The sequence below is a fragment of the Heliconius melpomene genome, chromosome 12 (assembly GCF_056956725.1).
Source record: "Heliconius melpomene rosina isolate 202511_hmr_F chromosome 12, ASM5695672v1, whole genome shotgun sequence".
NCBI lineage: Eukaryota > Metazoa > Arthropoda > Insecta > Lepidoptera > Nymphalidae > Heliconius > Heliconius melpomene.
In genome coordinates, this window is record NC_140400.1 from 7,692,501 (window position 1) to 7,713,065 (window position 20,565).

At 33.4% G+C, this 20,565-nt stretch overlaps 2 protein-coding genes across 7 annotated transcripts in view; one reads left to right on the forward strand and one right to left on the reverse strand.

The window, feature by feature from the left end:
• The window catches only part of LOC146533704 (uncharacterized), a 41,622-nt gene extending 34,935 nt beyond the window's left edge, over positions 1 to 6,687 (forward strand). For 3 of the 5 annotated variants that reach the window (XM_085194524.1, XM_085194525.1, XM_085194526.1), the window contains 3 exons: positions 5,325 to 5,421; positions 5,862 to 6,076; positions 6,531 to 6,687. In XM_085194524.1, coding sequence (XP_085050650.1) covers positions 5,325 to 5,421; positions 5,862 to 6,076; positions 6,531 to 6,630 — 412 coding nt within the window. In that variant the 3' untranslated portion in view covers positions 6,631 to 6,687. The remainder of the gene's footprint in view (positions 1 to 5,324; positions 5,422 to 5,861; positions 6,077 to 6,530) is intronic. The other 2 variants (XR_014878554.1, XM_085194527.1) reach the window with 1 other exon arrangement.
• A 14-nt stretch (positions 6,688 to 6,701) lies between these two features.
• On the reverse strand, positions 6,702 to 20,252 carry LOC146533706 (cationic amino acid transporter 2-like). 2 transcript variants are annotated; one of them, XM_085194523.1, is made up of 15 exons: positions 20,071 to 20,252; positions 13,696 to 13,831; positions 13,429 to 13,580; positions 13,173 to 13,301; positions 12,767 to 12,922; positions 12,279 to 12,383; positions 11,799 to 11,956; positions 11,388 to 11,504; positions 10,728 to 10,825; positions 10,113 to 10,249; positions 9,681 to 9,783; positions 9,204 to 9,322; positions 8,938 to 9,080; positions 8,578 to 8,686; positions 6,702 to 8,459 (listed from the first exon to the last, which is right to left on the reverse strand). In XM_085194523.1, the coding sequence occupies exons 2-15, from the start codon at positions 13,773 to 13,775 to the stop codon at positions 7,009 to 7,011; spliced, it is 3,057 nt and encodes a 1,018-aa protein (XP_085050649.1). In that variant the 5' UTR covers positions 13,776 to 13,831; positions 20,071 to 20,252; the 3' UTR covers positions 6,702 to 7,008. The 2 variants fall into 2 exon arrangements, with proteins under 2 accessions (XP_085050649.1, XP_085050648.1); XM_085194522.1 differs by lacking the exons at positions 13,429 to 13,580; positions 13,696 to 13,831; positions 20,071 to 20,252 and having other exon boundaries at positions 6,704 to 8,459; positions 12,763 to 12,922; positions 13,173 to 13,310.
• Between the last annotated feature and the right edge of the window lie 313 nt (positions 20,253 to 20,565).

Consider the following 20,565-nt stretch of genomic DNA (forward strand, 5'->3'; position numbering starts at 1 on the left):
AGATAAATGGACAGATATACATTGATAACGCATTGATAAGTTATTTGAATCTATAATGTCTACATAAACTGTAGACTCAATAAAAATAAATGACTATTTTTATTTGAATTAAAATTCTTATAATTTCGGCCGGGTTGGCGAAAAAGTGTAAAAACGGATGCTGTGCGGATACATATGTATGTATGTAGTTTTTTGAAACTAAATTAAAAACCTTATTAAATACCTTAAAGTGTACCAAACATTTTCAGAAACTTTGCATTATATAAACAACTAGCGGCCCGCTCGCGGTTTCACCCGCGTGAACTATGTTATTATTAATTTCTATCTCCATGGCTACGTCCTAGTGACGTCTATGCAAAATTTGAGTCTCCTAGCATTTGTAGTAACGAAGTTTCATACAAACTTTCGACCCCAAAAACAACCCCTTAGAAGTCGAATATTGCAAATTCCCGTCTTCGCGAGCACCTACGTCCTATAAATAACTCCTATGCAAATTTGAGATTTTTAGCACATGTAGTTTCTGAGATTTCGTGATGAGTGAGTGACCTTTCGATTTTATATATATAGATAAAAAAATGTAATCACTAAATAATTAAATTATAATTATTTTGACCTTATTGAAATTAAGTGTCCTTAATTGTACTTATTTTATCTGAAAACTTGTTTTATAATATGTTGAAGTTATAATATTTACATTTACATATTGGTGCAATAAAGTTGTCTCACTCTAAATGCGATGGTCGTGGGTTCGACAGTTCGACAATGGGGAATTAATTATCCTCAATTCTCTCTGGCCTCTAATTCAGCGGAAAGCGGAGATCGCAATGTCTTGGCACTAGGTAGCTCTGAAAAAATCAAATATACTTGTTTGTAGATAATGTATAAAAAATAAAACACGTTATATATATATTTAAAAAATACCATTAATATACTTTGAACTTACGTATAATAATTACTTATATATTATTATTCATTTGAGTATAAATTCAAATTCTAAGGGGTTGCGTTATACCCTATCAGGTCCGGTTTTGTACCTATTAAAATTATTTGATAGGCCTGTGTAGAAAAGTACTCGTAAGTACTTTTCCACGGAATATAATAGCTCATAGATAACGTTATTTACGTATATTCCTAGTATTTATATTGTGATATATATTGTTTTTTATTGATCACAATTTTTTTTTATACAATCGATTGTCTATTCAGATTTCATAGAATATTCAGTAAATTATTCTATGAATCTGTCAACATTTTTTTTATCAGCTCCACACAGGCAGAAAGAACCTAGTATTAAGACATTCCGTTCCCCACTTTCTGCCGAATTCTGGAGACATTGCGTGTTGAGTGGCAGAACGCATTTATTATATTTAAATTAATTTCTCCGCTATAGTATAGATATATAGATAAAAAAATTGTAAGAAATGATCACGTAGAACACCAAGTATATCCAAAGCCACAACCTAGCGTAGCTAAGTTAGGTTTAATAGGTCACACTTGCATAGGTCACGTTTTGCTCAAACAATACACATGTATTGTTAATCGAAAGCACTTCCATTGTTGTCCTCTCTAGGACTCTCAGGGACCCCGCGGCGGTGCCTTTGATAACTATATAAAGAAGCAGTAATATTCGTTCTGCATACTTATTAGGTGCTAATACATTATGTAAGTCTTTTAGTTATCACTTGTTTTCCTAATAACCCCAATTAAGGAGAAAATATTTTAAAAAATCCGATTTAATGTTCACAAGGAACAACTTACTAAAGTTGACTAACCAATAAACAAACTATAATTTCGGCAAAGTATAATTTTGCGGACGTAAAAAATATACTGTTAATTTCATACAAATTGAGTGCATTTTGTATGAAATTAACAAAATGAATTTTCTGGTCGGCTTCCAGGAGGCGCGGGTTCGAATCCTGCTACGTTCAGATTTTGATACGTTTTCTAAATAACAGTTTAAAAATGTTAAAAATATACATTAAAAATTTTTAATTTATTCCAGCAATCGTAAAATTCAAAGCTTTCATTTTACTTAACATAAACTAACCTATTTGTAAATTATTCTATGGAACCATAACTAGGAGAGCCATTTTCTTATAAACTCTAGGACCTTAAATATTATCATGATTGCTAAAATATTATTATCGTAGCACAAAAGTCTTAATAGTTTTGTTTGCGAAGATTGCGATCTTAATTCTTCCGCTCTAGTAAGACAAAAAAATATAGAAGTGTCGAAAACTGGAGAAGTTAACTCCTAACTTCTTCAGTCTTTAGATTCTGGACTATGGACTGAGTGTTTTCGAGACATTGCTTGTTGAGTGGCGGAACTCAACGCCGCGCTTTATCTTGTTTCCAGAGCGAAGAAATAAACATATTGCGCCACTGGGCCATGACGCCTTCAAATAATATTTTATTTCTCCTTATTCGTATAACATTAATGGTTCCACCTCGTACCATCACTTCGCCCTATCTCTGCATCTTCCGTGTTTGCAGTTTTGCATAAGGTCAAGGACAAGGGGTATCGAATACTAGAACTTACAATGTATTACCTGTTATCATGTTGTTTCCATTTCTATCTTTTATATTAGATGTTTAAACATTCGGAGAAATGTTCATACCTTATTATAATATTTTAGTTCCCTGGTTGAATCTATACGAGTGCGGCGTTGAGTTTCGCTATTTTTTTTGTTAGACTAAGGGGAATATACACACTATAGTGCGGGTGCGGGGACAGATCGTTATCGATGTGATTTCATATTCCAGTATGAGAAATATTCTTATACGTATGCATGATTGGAGCAGACCTTGACCGGAACGATAGTATAAACGATTTCATTGTTTCTCATATAAGAATATTTTTCACATTCTGAGATCGGACCGAAAACCAATCGTACCTGGCATTTTAGTGTGAAACCTCGCTAACGCATCTTCAGCATGATATATCAGGATAAGCATCAGGAACCTATTATTAGGACTCTCCGTTCTCCGCCCAAAATATTTGTGGAGATCGGATGTTCCATCTACCTACATGCGACGGCAGCGTGAAGCTGAAAAAATAAACAATATATCATGTTTACTAAAGTGTTAACCTTATTAAATCAAGCATTTATATAAAATAAAGACCAGATTACAGCAATACGCCATAACGGTAGCTAAATAAAAACAGTATGACATCAACCGACGAGGTCGTCTCAATCTAAATCCCATTCCACGAATCACTTGCAATTGTAGTACTGTTCTGGATTTACTTGATACCTGTGAGATTTAGATTTATTTAGAGTATGTGGGTAGTATGTATAGTAAAGTGAGAAAAAAGAAAATCCCGGAAAATCCCAAGAGCGAGTCTCATTCGCGCACCAAGGGTTCTGGTCCATTATCTATTAAGGCGGCAAAAATAACCACGTTGGTTGTATACATTTCCTAAATATTTTATTCAGTTTTTAGGGTTCCGTATCTCAAAAGAAAAAAATGAAACTCTTATAAGATTACTTTGTTTTCCGTCTGTCAAGAGCATTTATCTCGAGATAGCATAAATGTATCGATCTGAAATTAATATCTAATATTCCTATTCCTATATGTATAGTCCCTAGGAGCAGAAAGTTTATTTATTGTAGACAACTTTAGGCTATATTGCGTTAATCGTTTCAGTGTAACCTACTGGACCTGCGATCAGAGCTACCTCGGACACCTAGTATGTGTTGTCCTACAAAACTTAGTTATTTAGTTATCCTTATCAATAGGTCACTCAAACTTAATCCAATTTTTTTAGCTTTACAGTGTATCCCGCACATAGCAGGGTAGGCAAAGGGAACCTGGAAACCTAGTGATAAGATAACGAAAGTGTCTTAATGTGAACGGTGTGCGTTCACATAAATGCAATTCCGTTCCCCACTTTCCGCTGAATTCCGGCGTAGCTTAACGCCGCCGCACGCCTCGTTACCAGAGCAACGAAATGAAAATATTAAATTTTAATTTTTCCTCGAGTGGGAATACATTTGTTATCTTCATTTTCTGTACAGTAAAACTTAGTATTTTAGCTAGTTTTCTGTAGTGACAAATGGTGGCATGATCTCATACTAGTCTAGACATAACCCCCTTATGAATTCTGCCCCTTTCCTAAGTATAAAAATATTTCCATTATTTATGAGTAGATAGTTATGTTATAGGCGAAATGGTCATAGATAACGGTCTGCAAAAAAACTTCAGGATGTAAAATTATTAGGAATATTAAATGCTTATTAATATGTAATACGATACTTGTATATAAAAACAGCATCACGCTTTTTCCCGCATACAGCAGGGTAGACAGAGGGAACTTAGTGTTAAAACTTCCAAAATTTAAAATATCAGTTAAAAAAATTCTGACAAGTAAAGCTTATTACACTCTTCAAGAATGTTTAGAAGATAAATATGTATGGAATTAATGTCTATTGAATGAGATGCAGGATAGCTGCCAGCAAATGTAATAAATTGTACCATTGATTTTGAAAAGAGCAACTGTTGAGTTTCTTGTCAGCTCTTCTCAGCAGAACTGCCTTCCGAAACGGTGGTAGCTTGTTGTTCATATGTTCATTCGACGATTCAAAAGTGCTTATAATAAGTTTATTTGAATAAAGAATATTTGGAATTTGAATTTGAAAGTACTCCGTACCCCAGTTTCCATTGCAAGATATTGTGTGTTGAATCCCCCTAGTATCAAACCCACAATTGTCGTTTACAGTTACACTCTTGCCGCTGCGCCACGATGATCTCAATTAATAAATAAATAATAAATATATTATTGTAATTAAAGAACTTTTGTCAAATAATATAACTTTAGTCAAAAACACTTTTTTTCTGCATGAAAAACTGTAACTTTATCCCATGTTTGCCTTATGTTAGGACTTTTTTTTGCTTCACTCTGTTTCTCACACATAGCAACCCTGCTATAAACCTAGAAACCTAGTATCTATTCACACTTCGTTCTCCAATTTTCGCTGTATTCGTGATTGTCTGTCGCTGTGTTCGTATTACGTGTTTAATGGTGGAGTACAACGCCGAGATATCAGAGCGAGGAAATGAAAATGAGGAGTGAGAATCGACACACTACCGTCGCGTTTACTACCTTTTGTTTATTTTATTATGTCTTTTTTTATTTCAAGCTTGGGGAATATGAGAATTCACACAAGTATGATTTGAACCAATAAATAAATTCTTCAATAAAAAAAAAAAGAACCCAAATAATCCGCTTTTACCCAGGACTCTTCCAACTGCAAGTTTTTTAAAATAAAATATTTCTTTATCATTTAATTATAGTCAAATTTAAAATAATATATTAACTTTAGAAGCAGAAATGAGCACATAAGTGGATCTCGAAACGCTCAACTGCTTTGCGTACAGGAAAGTAGTCCAAGAAAGCCCAGTACTCCACAACTGCTGCGGGTATCTAATATAAATTTTCTTTTTACTGCACTCACATCACTGGTGAAAATTTATATGCACATTATATTTTTTCATATCTTTGTAAAAAATTATAACATCGTGTAATTTGGTCTATATACTTATATACTTATTAGCTATATTTTTAGTTTGTTAGATTCAAGCTTGTTGGTGTTGTCCAGAAAAATATCTTTAAACAGTTACATTTCATATTCTATTGGAAACCACACCCATGTTAGAAATTAGTACTACAAAAGTAGTTTATTGCTTTTGGTTTTTATATTTGAAAGGTTATTAATTTAGGTATGGGTGTAGTGGATTTTCATTCGTTTTAGATATTTCATATTTTTTTATTTATTCTTCTTTCTTACCCACCTATAAAAAACTAAAATCTAATGTTAATATTTCTGTTTTGCATTAAATTAATATTTCATTGTAAACAGATCTTAGAAGAAACTATCCAAAAGAAAGCTCCGAAGCCCCTATTCCCAAAACCAAAGAAGGTGCAAAACGCGGAGAAGTATCGTATGACTTTGAATACACCGGAGAATGTGAAAGATGATTTACTTAAGTATAGAACTAAATTTGTTCAACATATGTTGACTAGTTCTATGTATGCTAATAGCGCGGTTGGAAAACCTTGGGAGAAGATTGGCAGGTAAAATATTATATAAAAAAAATGCTTATCCTAGAATGGTAAACAACGTTTACTCTCCGCTTTCCTTCATTGTAGCTGAATTCAACGCTGTAAATAAGTTAAGTTCGTAAGGTTTTAGTAGATAATGTAGACAGACAGCTTACATTTGCCGATCCCTAACGCCCAATATTAATAATGTATCTCCTATCTCCAGTTAACGTCTATCTCGTACTGTCCGACATGTCTACCCAATCACTAACCTGCATGCCTACCTCCATCTCTGTCTATTTCAATCTATGGTAGCAATTTTTGGATTAGGATTGGTTATTAACATTGGGCGTTAGTCGCACATAACGCTCTCAAGCGGCGCTCGGGCGGCGTACCGTAGAAAAAAGATGCAATAAGATGGGTACTTAAAAAAATAAATTTATGGATTGAATATATGAATAATGTTTTTAAATATTTTCAATTACAGTGTGTCAGAGAAAATAATTGATGAATTGCTGTTGAACTGCGCCAAGGAAATGGAACTTCATCATTTTGTGACACACCTATATAAGAGTGAGACGTCCTAATTTTAACATACCTTTGTTTTTGTTTAAATTGATAAATGAAAAACATTTTGGCTTAAATTAAGTTTTTAATTTTGACATTACAGTATAGAGTGAAAATTACAAATATATGTAAAATAGTAATGACTTCTTGTATTTAGTTTGTTTGTTTAAGTGAGACTTCAGTCTTTCTCCTTCTTCAGCTTCTTGTTATTTTTTTAAAGAATGAATTTACTTAAAATCTTAGGACTATTGTCTATAGCTAGTTCGGTAACAATACTTATACAATAATACAAAATAATTTGATTAAATAAGGCACTTACGCATAAGACTAGGTTCGTCCACCCGAATTCATTCACTTTTAGACACATGGGAGTGTCACATAAATAACTCATGCAAGAACTAAACTACGTCTTCCTTATTTAGCGTCATTTTAAATGAATTCAACACATCACCAAATTTGGTTTTTTGTCTCTTCAAAGTGTCGTTTTTCTCCATTTTGGGTATGTTTGCGACACTTTCAGTACTGGATGTGTCTGTTTGATACGCTTCTTCGGGAGTTGGTGAATTTGACTTCATTGCTCTTTTCAATGGTTGTGGTCCACCCGATGCGAATATGTTCTCCAATTTTGATTTTAAAGCTGCTCTACTTAATGAAATGTCTTCTTCCTCTTCATCATCAGTGTTTGTTGATTTATTATCATCAACGTTAACATGACGTAAGTTTTGAGCTGTTTCCCTAGATGTGATTTCTTTCTTCAAATCTAAAAATATGGCAGGTCTTCTTACAATTTCTAAGTCTGTATTATCCACAACATTTCCAGTAGAATATGATCTTTGTCGTTGCATATCATCTTCATTTCCTAAAGCTATTTTGTTTTGGAATATGTTATTTAACTTGGACATAAAATCCATTTGTTTATCACTACCAAACACCATAGGAGTGTCGTCGACGGAAGTGTTTGATAAAACGCTTGTACGAGGTTTATTTTCCTCCTCTTCAATCATTTTACTTTTAGACGTTCGTGCTGATATAGTGTACGATTTTTTGAAAGTAGGACTAGCGAAAAAATTTTCATCTAAAGGAGGTGGAACCGGTATAATGGGAATGTCTTCTTTTAACTCGTCGTCTTTTAAATCATCTATGGAATCATTTAATGTTGTTTTATCGATAGTATCTGAATAACCGGATTCGTCTGTTCTTGAATCGTTGTCATTAAACGCGGTAACTTCTTCGTGTTCTGTTATTTCGTTCTCTTTGTCTATGTCGGTTTCTTTATCACTTTTTTCTTCTTCCTCGTTTACTTTTGGCAAATCTTCTCTATGGACTTGAGCAATAACATCATATTTAGATAATACTTGATTACCCAAAGATGCATCCGAGCCGGCGTCAGATAATTCACTAAGCGATTTTCTATGAGTTTTTTGTTCTACTACAATATCTTCATCTTGTTTGTCTTCAAATTTGTCATCTTTCAAACTAATTATTTCACTATAAGAATCTTCCTCAGCTTGCAGCATTTGATCTAGTAAATCTATTATTATTGCTTCTTTTTCTTCGTTATCTTCGTAATAAGCGTGTTGAACTATCACTTCTTCAGTAATACACGGTATTTTATTAATCACTACATCTTCTTTCAATTTTATTTCTTGTATATGATTGCTTTTTTGTATAAATTCATCTCCTTTGTTACTACGTGAAATAGTATCTGGAGGTGTAGGTGATACCACGTATATCTGCACCGGAGGTTTGCCGTTCATATTCACGTGTATCGTCGATTCTATACCATCTCCCAAATCGTTGTCTGCATTTTGTTTGTAACAGCATACACATACTATGTAAATTGGTATGCCTGAAAAAAATAATTCATTTATTTTTTTATCACCTATAAAAATAGCGTATATAAATAAGTAATATCGGTTACGGAAATCTAATGTTAGAATTAATTATAATTAAATAAATTAACTTGCCAATTGCAATCCATATAAGAACACGAATCCACGTTTGTAATTTTATTAGAACCATCAAATGTATGTTTACGTATATACTTAGACATGGCACGAAGGGGACCAGGGGAGTCTGGAACAAAAAGTAAAATGAAAATAAATGACAATTCATTCCAAGTGTATTATAAAAAATGTATTTCTAGAAAAATCTTTTTTGGAGGCTCTACTTATTGAGGGGCGGAACTCAAGAGACTTCTCGAGAGGGAGTCGAACCCAAGACCTGTAGCGTTTACAGTCGTACGCTTGTGCCGCAACGACTAGCTGCAACAAAAACTTTAATTTTATAAAAATACAAGTGTACTATACAATAAACAAGAAACATACCCTAAAAGTTAGCTCCTCTTTCACTTGTGGTTGTAATGCCATAACCACAACCAATATTAACACTATCGCGTGTAATATGCCGTTGTACACTATAGGTTGTTCAACGTGATGGACTACAAGAGCGTTTGTTAGACACGTGCTTACTGAAAATTATTAGAAAGAATTATTATATGTAATTATGAATATGTCGCGAAGTTCAGTTCCGCGAAATAAAACGGAATATATGTATATAATAATTATGTGTAGTTTAAGAGGTAAGTACTTACTAAATAATAAAAGTGCTATAAAAATTATAAAAGATGTGTTTTTAGTGGGTGCTTTGTGTCCTATGCCAAGCAGGAGCTTTACGAAGCTTGTGTCCGTTGGCGTTAAACACGAACGATATCTGAAATATAGACATAAATACTTAATTAGAAACTATACTTGAAGTACAGAGGAACTGGGATTTTTGATTAACTGTGTTGTACATCATTTTTTTGATATGTATGTAATATTTATTTTTCCAAATTTGGAAAAACATTTTAAAAATATTAAAATATTTATGATATCTGTTTAAATATATTTTGAAAACATATAAAAAATTTAACGTAGCGGGACTCGAGCCCAATTTGCTTATAAACCGTTCTCAACTCTGAGATCAATCTTGGGAACAATCTCATAATTGAAAGCGATTTTTAAATTCGGGCCTTAGTGTGACAAAAAATAACAATATCAAAAAATATTAAATATATCAGTAAACTCACCTTAGTACAATAACACAAGATGCGACGATTGTATAGGAAAGCAGTGTACCAATAGATAACATAAGTATCAACTCGTTCAGTTCCAGAATGGCCGCTAATATTGCTGTTGATATTAAAATTAGATAAACAAACTATATTATAATTAAAAATATGTAGTGTTAAGCCTTTTAGTCGTAGGCTGATCGGGCTGAGTGAATTCTTATAGCACTGGGGTCTATCTTTACATGTTAGATTATTTTAATTAATTCAAATTAGAACAGAGTAAGAAGGTAAGAATGGAGTTCAGAGCGAGAAAATTAAAATATAAAATGTTTCATTCCCCCAAGTGGGAATCAAATCCGCAATCCCTGCGCCAATATAGCCTCTACCATGCTTATATTTAAAACATATGCCTCTTAGTACTGATATATTATTATTTTTAATAATACATACCTATAACGATAGCAGAAAATAGAGTGGCAATCAGAGGATTTCGTTTAGAAGTAACTTTGGCAAACCAGTGGAACAGCAGTCCGTCAGACGCCATGGCGTACAAAAGGCGGGATACAGGGAACATGCAACCGTAGACACTGAAACGAATTAGATTATCCATACCTATATTATAAATTCAAAAGTAACTCTGTCTGTCTGTCTTTTACGCAATCAGGGCCAAACCGCTAAGTTAATTGTGATAAAATACTCATAGAGATACTTGGGGGTCTCGGGATGAACATAGGATATTTTTTTTTCTCATATTTGTAATATTTTCGATATGTAGCAATATATTAAAATACTTATTAATTTGACATGCAATTTATTCCACCATGTTAATAACAACCGCCGTTGCTAAGCAACGATTTGCAAAGTTTGTTGCTAGAAAACGTCACCCAAAATGAGCTTGCTTAACGCATCTCTCTATTGAAAATAATTTCATAAATATATTTAATAAATATTTGTAGTTAGTTCAAGCGGGCGTAGCCGCGTTCGGGTCCACTAGTTTATTATATTTCTTAGTTAATGTTGCTAAGTGCGGGACACAGAAGCTGAAAAGAATACAATTCAGCAAACCTAGCAGATATTCCCACGATGGCTCCCACAGTGGCGATGTACCACGCCCATTCGAACCCTACGAAACTAAACGCTGTAGCTACAGACGCTACTGAATCCTGCAAACAGAAAAAGTTTTTTTATGATAAAGTTAACGATTTGTATGTATATTGCTATTCTGATACTAATGGTTTTTTTTTAATTGGTGATTTACGCCCAATGTTAATAATCAATCCTAATCCATAAATTGCAACCATAGATTGAAATAGACAGAGATGGAGGATGGCATGCAGGTTAGTGATTGGATAGACATGTCGGACAATACAAGATTGACGTTAACTGGAGATAGGAGATACATTATTAACATTGGGCGTTAATTTAATATCTATTATGTCGATGGTTTTGGGCTGAAAATTTAAATATTTCATCTCCTCGATTGGGAATTGAACCCACAACCAGCCGATTTTACAGTCACACTTTGTACCTCTGCGCCACGATTGGCCTCAATATCTATACATATTATATATTTTAAAATAATGTTTTCAAAAATGTAAAGTCCAGTATATTATCCAAATAATAGATATAGTATTTTTTTTTCAATTTTGGAAAAAAGATGATTATTTATTATTTTTTATATTATTGTTAAGGCCATGCGTTTTTTTGTTTTCCAAAATTTATTACCTGTAAATAGTAAGGCACCATCATAGTAACAATGACAGCGACGCCACTGTACAACAAGAAGACGATGACTTGAGTGCTCATAATCGATATGGGTATAGCGCGTTGTGGGTGTTGCACCTGAAACGTAAAATAAAATAGTAAAATTAATTAAAATATATTTCCATTGTTAAATGCAAATCTTAATAAGAAATTCTGAATTCCAATTTAAGACGACAGTAATCCTGGAAAACTCTGATATTCTTAATTTAAAATATCTTGATAAGGCAGATTTTTGTTGTATTTTGTTAGTCGTCTAATTTCTAGCTCAGACTCTATGCATTTATACAAGATCTATTTGCCATGTTTTACTTACTTTTGCAACTAAGAAATAAACTTATTATTCTCTTAAACATCAATACAAAAACAACCAACCTCTTCTCCAGCGTAACTAATACTATCGAATCCCACGAAACCATAAAAACAAACGGCTGCCCCCTTCAACATGCCCCATACACCATGAGGAAAGAAACCCCCATGACCCGCGTTGTCCGGTACCACTTCAGAAGATATGCTCCAGTTTTTAGTATCAGCTGAAAGTTGCATTTTTTTAACTGTCAACTATATTAAATTATAAGTTACTTAAAAATCGATACTTATTGCACAATTCAATCAGTAAACCTGACCCTAAAACCCAAACACTGACTGGATAAAACTAAAAATAAAAATAAACAAGCCTTATTAGAATTAACAGTCAGGACCTCTTTAAATTATGCGGGGGTCCTGGTAAAGATTTAATTGATTGAAGGGGTTAGGTTAGGATTTACACATACAAATTGCTTAGAATTTATGTGAAAGCTTTGAATAGACTAATTAAGGCTTATCACTATGTTTTCACACGATGATTAAGAATACCTTTAAACGCGCCAGCAAATATGAGAAGTATGATTATCAGGACGCTAACGCCGGTTACTATAATGTTTACCACGGACGCTTCTCTTACTCCTACCATCAGCAGCACTGAAAAAGAAGTTTAATTTTAAATATCTTCTTAAGAAAGTCTTAGTAAATACTAAAGTATACGTTGTGAAATATTTTTTTTATTTTATTTATTTAATGAAGTTTTAGTAAACATTAAATAAAAAATACAATATAATAAAATTATTATATAGTTATATTTTTAAAAACTTTCCAATTTTATGTCAATTGAGCTGCTTTGATGTACGATTCAAGAAGAACATTTTTAACAAAACTTAGCTGCCGAAAAATGTTACCAAAATATAGTAATAATATTATTTTGCAAACGGAAAATTTGTGTTGATATATTAGTAGGTAATCTAAAAACCTCTCTGTCTCCTTAATAATAACTAAAAGAACCAAATTCATAAAATGAACTTACATACCGCCCAAAAGGAGAACAATAAAAAAGGAGAAGAAGTCAAAATGTGGCGACAAGTGCGCGGAGTTAATCGCCGCGAACGACTGGAAGAATGCCGACATCGTGTTGTTAGATAGAGTATCCACATACATGCTCAGGCCGCGGGCGACGCTTGCTGCACCTGAAATTTAATGACAAAAAAATTGTTATCCGAGAAATCCTTCTGCTTTGCGAAGAAATATTTGATTCATTTTTGTGTGTGTCCTACAAATATTATAAATGTGAAAGTTTCTGAAGATGGATGTTTGTTTGACTTCGAAGCAAAAACTACTGAATGGATTATAAACCATTGAATTTGTTTTTAATTAAATTATGTTTGATGGCCTCAATTTTATAACTAAATATAAATCCCCTTTATAAAATCACAATACCAAAAATAGTCTCCAGTATCATAATCCAGCCTACAACAAAGGCTAGCAGCTGTCCCGCAGTCACGTAAGTGTATATGTAAGCTGACCCCGCCCTCGGTACTCTTGAACCGAGCTCCGCATAGCACATGCCTGAAATTAGAATTAGAGGGGAAATATTAAGAAACTATTAAAAATCTTATTCCCCCCTTATATGTTCTTACTAATTATCTACTTTTAATTAATCTATGAATGATTCATTAAAAGTAGATAATTCTACCTGCAACTATAGCTGCTACAGCAGCAATCAGAAAAGACAGCACGACCGACGGCCCGGCTAGGTGCAGCGCCACTGAGCCCACCAGCACATACACGCCCACGCCCAGCGAGCTGCCCACGCCCAATGCTGTCAAGTCCCATGTTGAGAGACATCTAGGAATAAAAATGAAAATATATTTTATTGGAATAACACTATATATGTTATATGTGTGTTATATTTTGTGGCTATCAAAAAATATAGTTTAAATATATAATAGGTACACCTCACCTCCTCAAGTTGCCCTCCACAAGCTGATCGCTCTCGTACACCTTCTTCCTAAGCAGCACCCGACACAGCTTCCCGGACATCGTCAGCTCTTAACGCGGTTGAACCTTCGATTCCGCATTTGGAATGCTAACACGATCTGTATAAAATACATTTCATATGGAATACAATTAAAAAAAAGCATTTGACCGTAAACTCGACGGTTGTGCGTTCGATTCCCACTCGGGGTAATAAATTATTTTCGTTTTTTTCGCTCTGGTAAAATGACAAAAGCCGGTAATTTTAAAACGCAATGCCCCGAATATTTTACAATTACATATAAGTATATAAAGAAAATTAATATAATGAAAATTCAATTAAAATGTTTTTATTTTCATTTCTTTCTAAGTTCCTTTAGCGCCATTTAGATAGCTACCTATATGAAAAGAATTTAATCTTTTAGTATCTTGTTTTAACACCACTATCGCGTGTAATCTTGTAAGAACGGCGTAAAAGGTTAGTGTCGAGATAACATTTAACTGAGATTCACTAACTCTACTAACAATGTTTTACAATGGTTGTTATATATGGACATATTTAATATAATTAAGTATATAAATGAAAATATATATCTTTTATACGATATAACGTTTTCATGGCGTTAAACATATAATTAAGTTGAGATATCGTTTCTTTTTATCATGAGAAGCCTGTCGTGACTCAGGGCACAAGCCCGCGACTGCAACCGCGACAGGTTGTGGATTCGATTCTCACTTGAAGAAGTTGAAATATTTCATATTTTCATTTTCTTGCTCTGCCAGCGAGGCCAGTGAGTTGTAGCACTCTTCACGAAAGTTAGGAACGGAAGTTACCTTCCACCGAATTCCTAGGCAATGCGTATAGAACGGCGAAACTCAACGCCGCACTTTGCCTCAACACTAGAGCGAAAAAATGAAATTACCATATATAAATTTAAAATACCTACTAAATAATTTATTTCCTCGAGTAGGAATAAAACCCGCAATTGAATGTTTACAATCAGACACTGTGCTACGACCATCTCTAACCAATAATACCAACTATACAATAATTTAAGCATTTTTCAGAGGATTTGATGACAAAAATAAGCTTGAACGCGTGACAGATAAAGGGTTTCAAAACAAATTCGTGAGATAGCGTGGCCGTTATACATCATAATCGCTATCGTTGTCTAATCTACGCTAATATTGGGATAATCGGCTAAATATTCATAACGGATGCTACTATTTCAATTTTTACTTGTTTTATCTTTACGCAATTTGCGAGAAAAGCGAAGAATCTAGTGGTTCTACTACGTTCTCCACTTATTTTTATCTTTACACTGTAGTCGTTCGCTAAGCTCCGTCACCCAACACTTAACATCCTTAAAATTATCTAAAAGAGGAGAACGTGGAACCTCCACACCAGTCCTCGCGTTGAGTGGCGTAACTCAACGCTGCGTATTGTCCATGAAAGCGGGGAAACGTTAACAATTACATAGAAAATAATTATAATTTTTTTTTATTAACACTATCTTTTCAAACCTGCAATACATGTCACCTTTTTTCACTCATATGAAAATAATGCACGGTCTTATCGCAAACTAGCGTCATATAAATCTTACTCATATGCTACGAGCATTCTTATATATATCTTTTCATCTATTAGGTTCGGTTCCAAGTCAAATATCTATGAAATTAATAATTTTGCAGGTGTTTTTTGGTCTGAATAGGTAAAGTTTACAGTAAAGTTCTAATATCAAGCACAAAAGCAGAGCTGAGAATAAAGTAGTCCAAGCGAAGAAAGCCACGGGCGGTTTGCTAGTGTACATAAAAATATACAATAAAGTACAGCGTTGATGAAACAAGGTACTCCGCCTTCTCTACTATAGCGGGACATAAAAATAAGAGAAAATTATATCTGCCTATCCTGCTATGTGCAGGATACAGCGTGAAGTTTAAAAATAGAATTATAAAATAATTTAATATGTTTTAATACCATCTACAAACAAACCTCTAAAATTCACTTTTTCAAGTTAGATCCTTTTGCATATCGTCCAAGTAACACCACATACATAATATCTTTACCTTCACTATTTATCATTTAAAATATATCAAATTCGAAATTTTAACTATTTGACTAAAGTATGACTTTAAAAGTAGTATAAATTAGTTTTTTTTAGTCTTAAAAATCATAAGAAAATGTCTGTGAATCATACCCAATTAAAGGTTTCATTATTTTCCACGTTCACTACATAACACTTTGATAGTTAGCGGGAAACTGAGTGATAAGGCCACTTCTGATAAGATAAATGAAATAATCGGAAGATCTTTTTCAGTTGTTTCACGAGATATTATTTTATATAATGTAGGTTAACTGTTTGTTTGTTGAGTTATGTTTTTACTTCTGTTGCTGTTCGAAAATTTTTCTTTTTTCTATTTTACTTAACTCATTATCGACCGCTGGAAATTTAAGATCATTTTGAATGTATTTTAAATAATTCACTATTCTTTTTTATAAACTTTACGCTGTATATATATAGCAGAGTAGACATAGGAAACCTACTTCCCAATTTTCGAGACATTTTTTTTTTGCGGTTTGAATGGCGGAATTCAATGACAATGACATCAGAGAGAACGGAGCGCCAAACGCTACGGTCTGTAAATACCTCTTTCGCCTCGTCCAATGTCATCAACCTCTTCATACATGCCCTCCGAGGGATCCTCATGTTTTTTACGTGACCTTCCTTCAGTAGCTTTGATATTGTGTTTTCGAAGGTCAACCGAGGTGTCCCCCTACCTCTCTTACCGCTCACGTTTCCACAAAACAAAGTACTTATTTTTTGAATAACAGAACTCCTACCAAAGAAGCATATAGTAGATAGTACAAGTGGATATATAGTTTCAAATAACCAAAAAGATAAGATAAAATGGCGTAAGATGTAAAAGTTATCTTTTGCGCATAAAATCACGATAAGATTAAATAAACTAACCAATGGTCTATACTTTATAGTAACAAAGATTTTAGGTAACTATCAAATGTACTTATAGGATAAACACGCGCGCCAGCAGGTGCAGCCAAGTTAAAAAGTTTTTATAATTAGTGTTTACACGATACACGCACCTTTTGAAGTTACTTTTGAGCTCTGAGCATAACTTGTAAACTAAGTCTACATTAATGAAATTTAGTTTATTCGTTGCCAGCTTGTGATGTATTTTATATACAATTAATTCAGCTCAAATGATTATTAATATTTTGACGCTTAAAAACCGACATTGTTATGACTGACTCACTCATTCTTCAAAAACTTACCTCGTTAAGGCAGCCTTTGATACATATTTACAGACAAAATATAAAAATTGATAATTACTATCAACAGAATAAAAAAAGTTAAGTATTAAACTTAGATCAAATAACGATGGAAAATAGCATGATTTAAAAAAATAAAAGTACTAATGATAAATAGTGATAATTTCTTCACGAAAAGTAATCATATCACAATAAAAATATGAATGTGGAATGAGAGTCATTCCCAGAACCGAGTTCTGTGTTGAACTTGGCAATTTTTTGTCACCAGGCAGCAAACCGAATGTTTACCAAATAGTCCGGTACAAGCTAGAAAGCTAAAGCTTGTACATAAACTGTTGTTAAGTGAATTTTTCATCAACCATTTTTCCTCTATATTTATAGAGAAAAGTTCAGTAAGTCTTTTTTTGTAGTATGGTACCTATGACCATACAAAGCGGAGCGCAGATGGTCATATTTAATATTCAATATGTATACTATTACAGAAGAAAACTAATATAATAAAGATAGACCTCTAAAGAGCTTTAGTGACTAATTGTTATTTATTCTTGTCACTACTGAAGTACTGAGTCATTGTACAGCAGTCACGTCAGCAAACAAATAAAAGTTTAGTATGTGATATAAATTATCAAAAACTATTGCAATTACCATAGCATTACAATCGCTGCGACTTCTATTACTGTTTTCGTTTATTTAAAGGGAGAACTGAGTGTTAAGGCACTCCGCTCCTTACTAACAAATTTTCTAGCAGAAAATGAAAATGATCTGACATTATCTATATATATAAAAGGACTTGTCCTCACTGACTGAGGTAAGACGCACGCACAACCGTAACCGCTGTGCGTAGAAACGTGAAATTTAGACAGATGTTATTTTCGTAATCTGGACATCCACTAAGAAGGGATTTTGTAAAATTTTAACCCTAAAGGGGTGAGATAGGGGTTGAAAGTTTGTATGGAAAAAAAATTAAATCGGCACCGTTCTTTTAAAACTTGAAATTTAGATTTTTAAAAGTATTTAATTGAATACGTGTTTCATAGTTTTCTAGTAGTTATAATTCTCCCGCTAAGGGTGCAAATAAGGGGTTGAAAGTTTGTATAGATTCTTTTTTAATCGGCACCAATTTTTATAAAATTTGAAATTCAGACTCTTAAAAGTATTTAATTGAACACATGTTTCATGGTTTTCTAGAATTCTTCCCCTAAGGGTGCAAATAAGGGGTTGAAAGTTTGTATGGAAAAATCTTCAAATCGCTACCGATTTTTATAAAATTTGAAATTTAGACTCTTAAAAATATTTCATTGAACACATGTTTCATGGTTTATTAGAATTCACTCCTAAATAAGCTAGCGAATCTGCGCGCGTCCGCTAGTTTAAAATAAAAATATTTCTGTCGCCTTTACTAAAATTGTAGAGCTTGGTGCCACTAACAGGTAGTAAGGTATTTATCTATGGGTTTTTCATAAACATAGTATATTATTTAAACTATTTGAATTTGTATTGATGTATAACATAATTGCTTGTCGTCCGCCCGCGTTATGCTTTACTTTTTTCTGTGTCTTTACGCCACAGATCTTTTGATCTTATGTTTTTTTGAGTAAGTTGTTGTTTTGTATAAAATGAAGTTAATCAGTTGTTCAAGAAACTAGGAGTGTATCGATGTGAGAAGGATGTTACGGTATTTGAAGGAATAGAAGAACTTTCCAAAGGTCATTTCCTGTTTTTAATGGATCTTATGGTTATAATTATGAACTGTAACTCGTAAAATCTATTTATTTTTGGCGGTAGCCAGAGATTTCGGAGCGCCTAACGCTACGATACCTTTCGCCTCGTGCACTAGCAAATGTACGAGACTCTCCTTCAATATCATTGATACTCTGCTCTCGAAGATCAACTAAGGTCTTCCTCTGCCTCATTTAATCAATCTTCCTTCATAAATCTATAAATATTTTCTACTATTTTGTCACTCATTCTCTCGACGTATTCATAGACCTCAGTTTAATATTGAACATATAAATATCATTATTCTGTTATCGATGAATTGTTTTGTACTTTGAACATAGTATGTCTATTAGGTGACAGCGCCATAAGAACGTGTTTGTCACTAACCATTTTTTCACATTAATATCAAAAACCATTTTTTTAAGTTCCCGCTGCGTCCCTCATGTAGGCTAAGGGAGCCTAGTATTAATACACTCCGCTCTCTACTTTCCGCCGAATTCTGGAAGTACTAGGTTAGGTTAGGCGTCGAGTACAGTCACATTTGTGCCACTACGCCACGACGGGCCTCTCAAAAAAGATCTAAATAAGAAAGAGGAAAGACAATAGTCAGATGCTACAACCTTTAAAATCTATATATATAAAAGGACTTGTCCTCACTGACTGAGGTAAGACGCACGCACAGCCGTAACCGCTGTACGTAGAAACGTTAAATTTGGACACAAGTTTACTTTCGTAATCTGGACATCCACTAAGAAGGGATTTTACAAAATTTCAACCCTAAAGGGGTGAAATAGGGGTTCAAAGTTTGTATGGAAAAAAATTTAAATCGGCACCGATTTTTATAAAATTTGTAATTTAGATTTTTAAAAGTATTTAATTGAACACGTATTTCATCGTTTTCTGGAATTCTCCCCCTAAGGGTGCAAATAATGGGTTGAAAGTTTGTATGGGAAAATTCTTAAATCGCCACCGATTTTTATAAAATTTGATATTTAGACTCTTAAAAATATTTAATTGAACATATGTTTCATGGTTTTCTAGAATTCACCCCCTAAGGGTGCAAATAAGGGATTGAAAGTTTGTATGGAAAAATCTTTAAATCGCCACCGATTTTTATAAAATTGGAAATTTAGACTCTTAAAAATATTTCATTGAACACATGTTTCATGTGTTATTAGAATTCACCCTTAAATACGCAAGCGAAGCTGCGCGCGTCCGCTAGTAGAATATATTCATTGGATGCTAAAAATACTACAGGCGATTATATCAAGTAAGCACGTTGCCTAACTCTTAACACATCTAAATCTTCAAGTAAACAAAACACTCACGTAACAGGAAAAAAATGTCACTTACATCCAAAAACAACACTATTTCGTGTCACTTAAATCACTATCACTCCTTTTTAGTGTTATATCACTAAATTATTTCTAAGCAGTAATAATTTCAAAGGATTCTAGAATAATTGGTGCTAAACTCAAGATTGTTTGGCTAGGCCCGCGGTCGGAATGCCTTATCAGATACGACTGATATACCTTTGCTCATTATCACTGTGTGCCCGTTTGTCATCATTATATTATTATAATGAGTGTATATTGTGAATCTGTACTTCTATACTAAACACAAGGCCGGTAACGCACCGGTAACTCCTCTGGTGTTCCATAGGTTTGTAGGTGACCCGTACACCCGTTTGCCTTGTCTTTTTCCATTAAAAAAAATTATAAAGATGAAGATTTTGTTTAATTGAACGCACTTATTTCAAAAACTACTGGTTTGATTTTAAAATATTTTTCAAATTTGGATTGTCAATAGATGAGGATGCTATAGGTTTAATTCTCAAATCGTTTCAAC

Coding starts and splice junctions, on each gene's coding strand:
- LOC146533706 (XM_085194523.1), bottom strand. CDS start 13,775: ATGTCCGGGAAGCTGTGTCGGGTGCTGCTTAGGAAGAAGGTGTACGAG. Junction 11,505..11,798: donor TTAGTTACGCTGGAGAAGAG/GTTGGTTGTTTT, acceptor TTTACGTTTCAG/GTGCAACACCCACAACGCGC. Junction 10,250..10,727: donor ATCGTGGGAATATCTGCTAG/GTTTGCTGAATT, acceptor AATTCGTTTCAG/TGTCTACGGTTGCATGTTCC.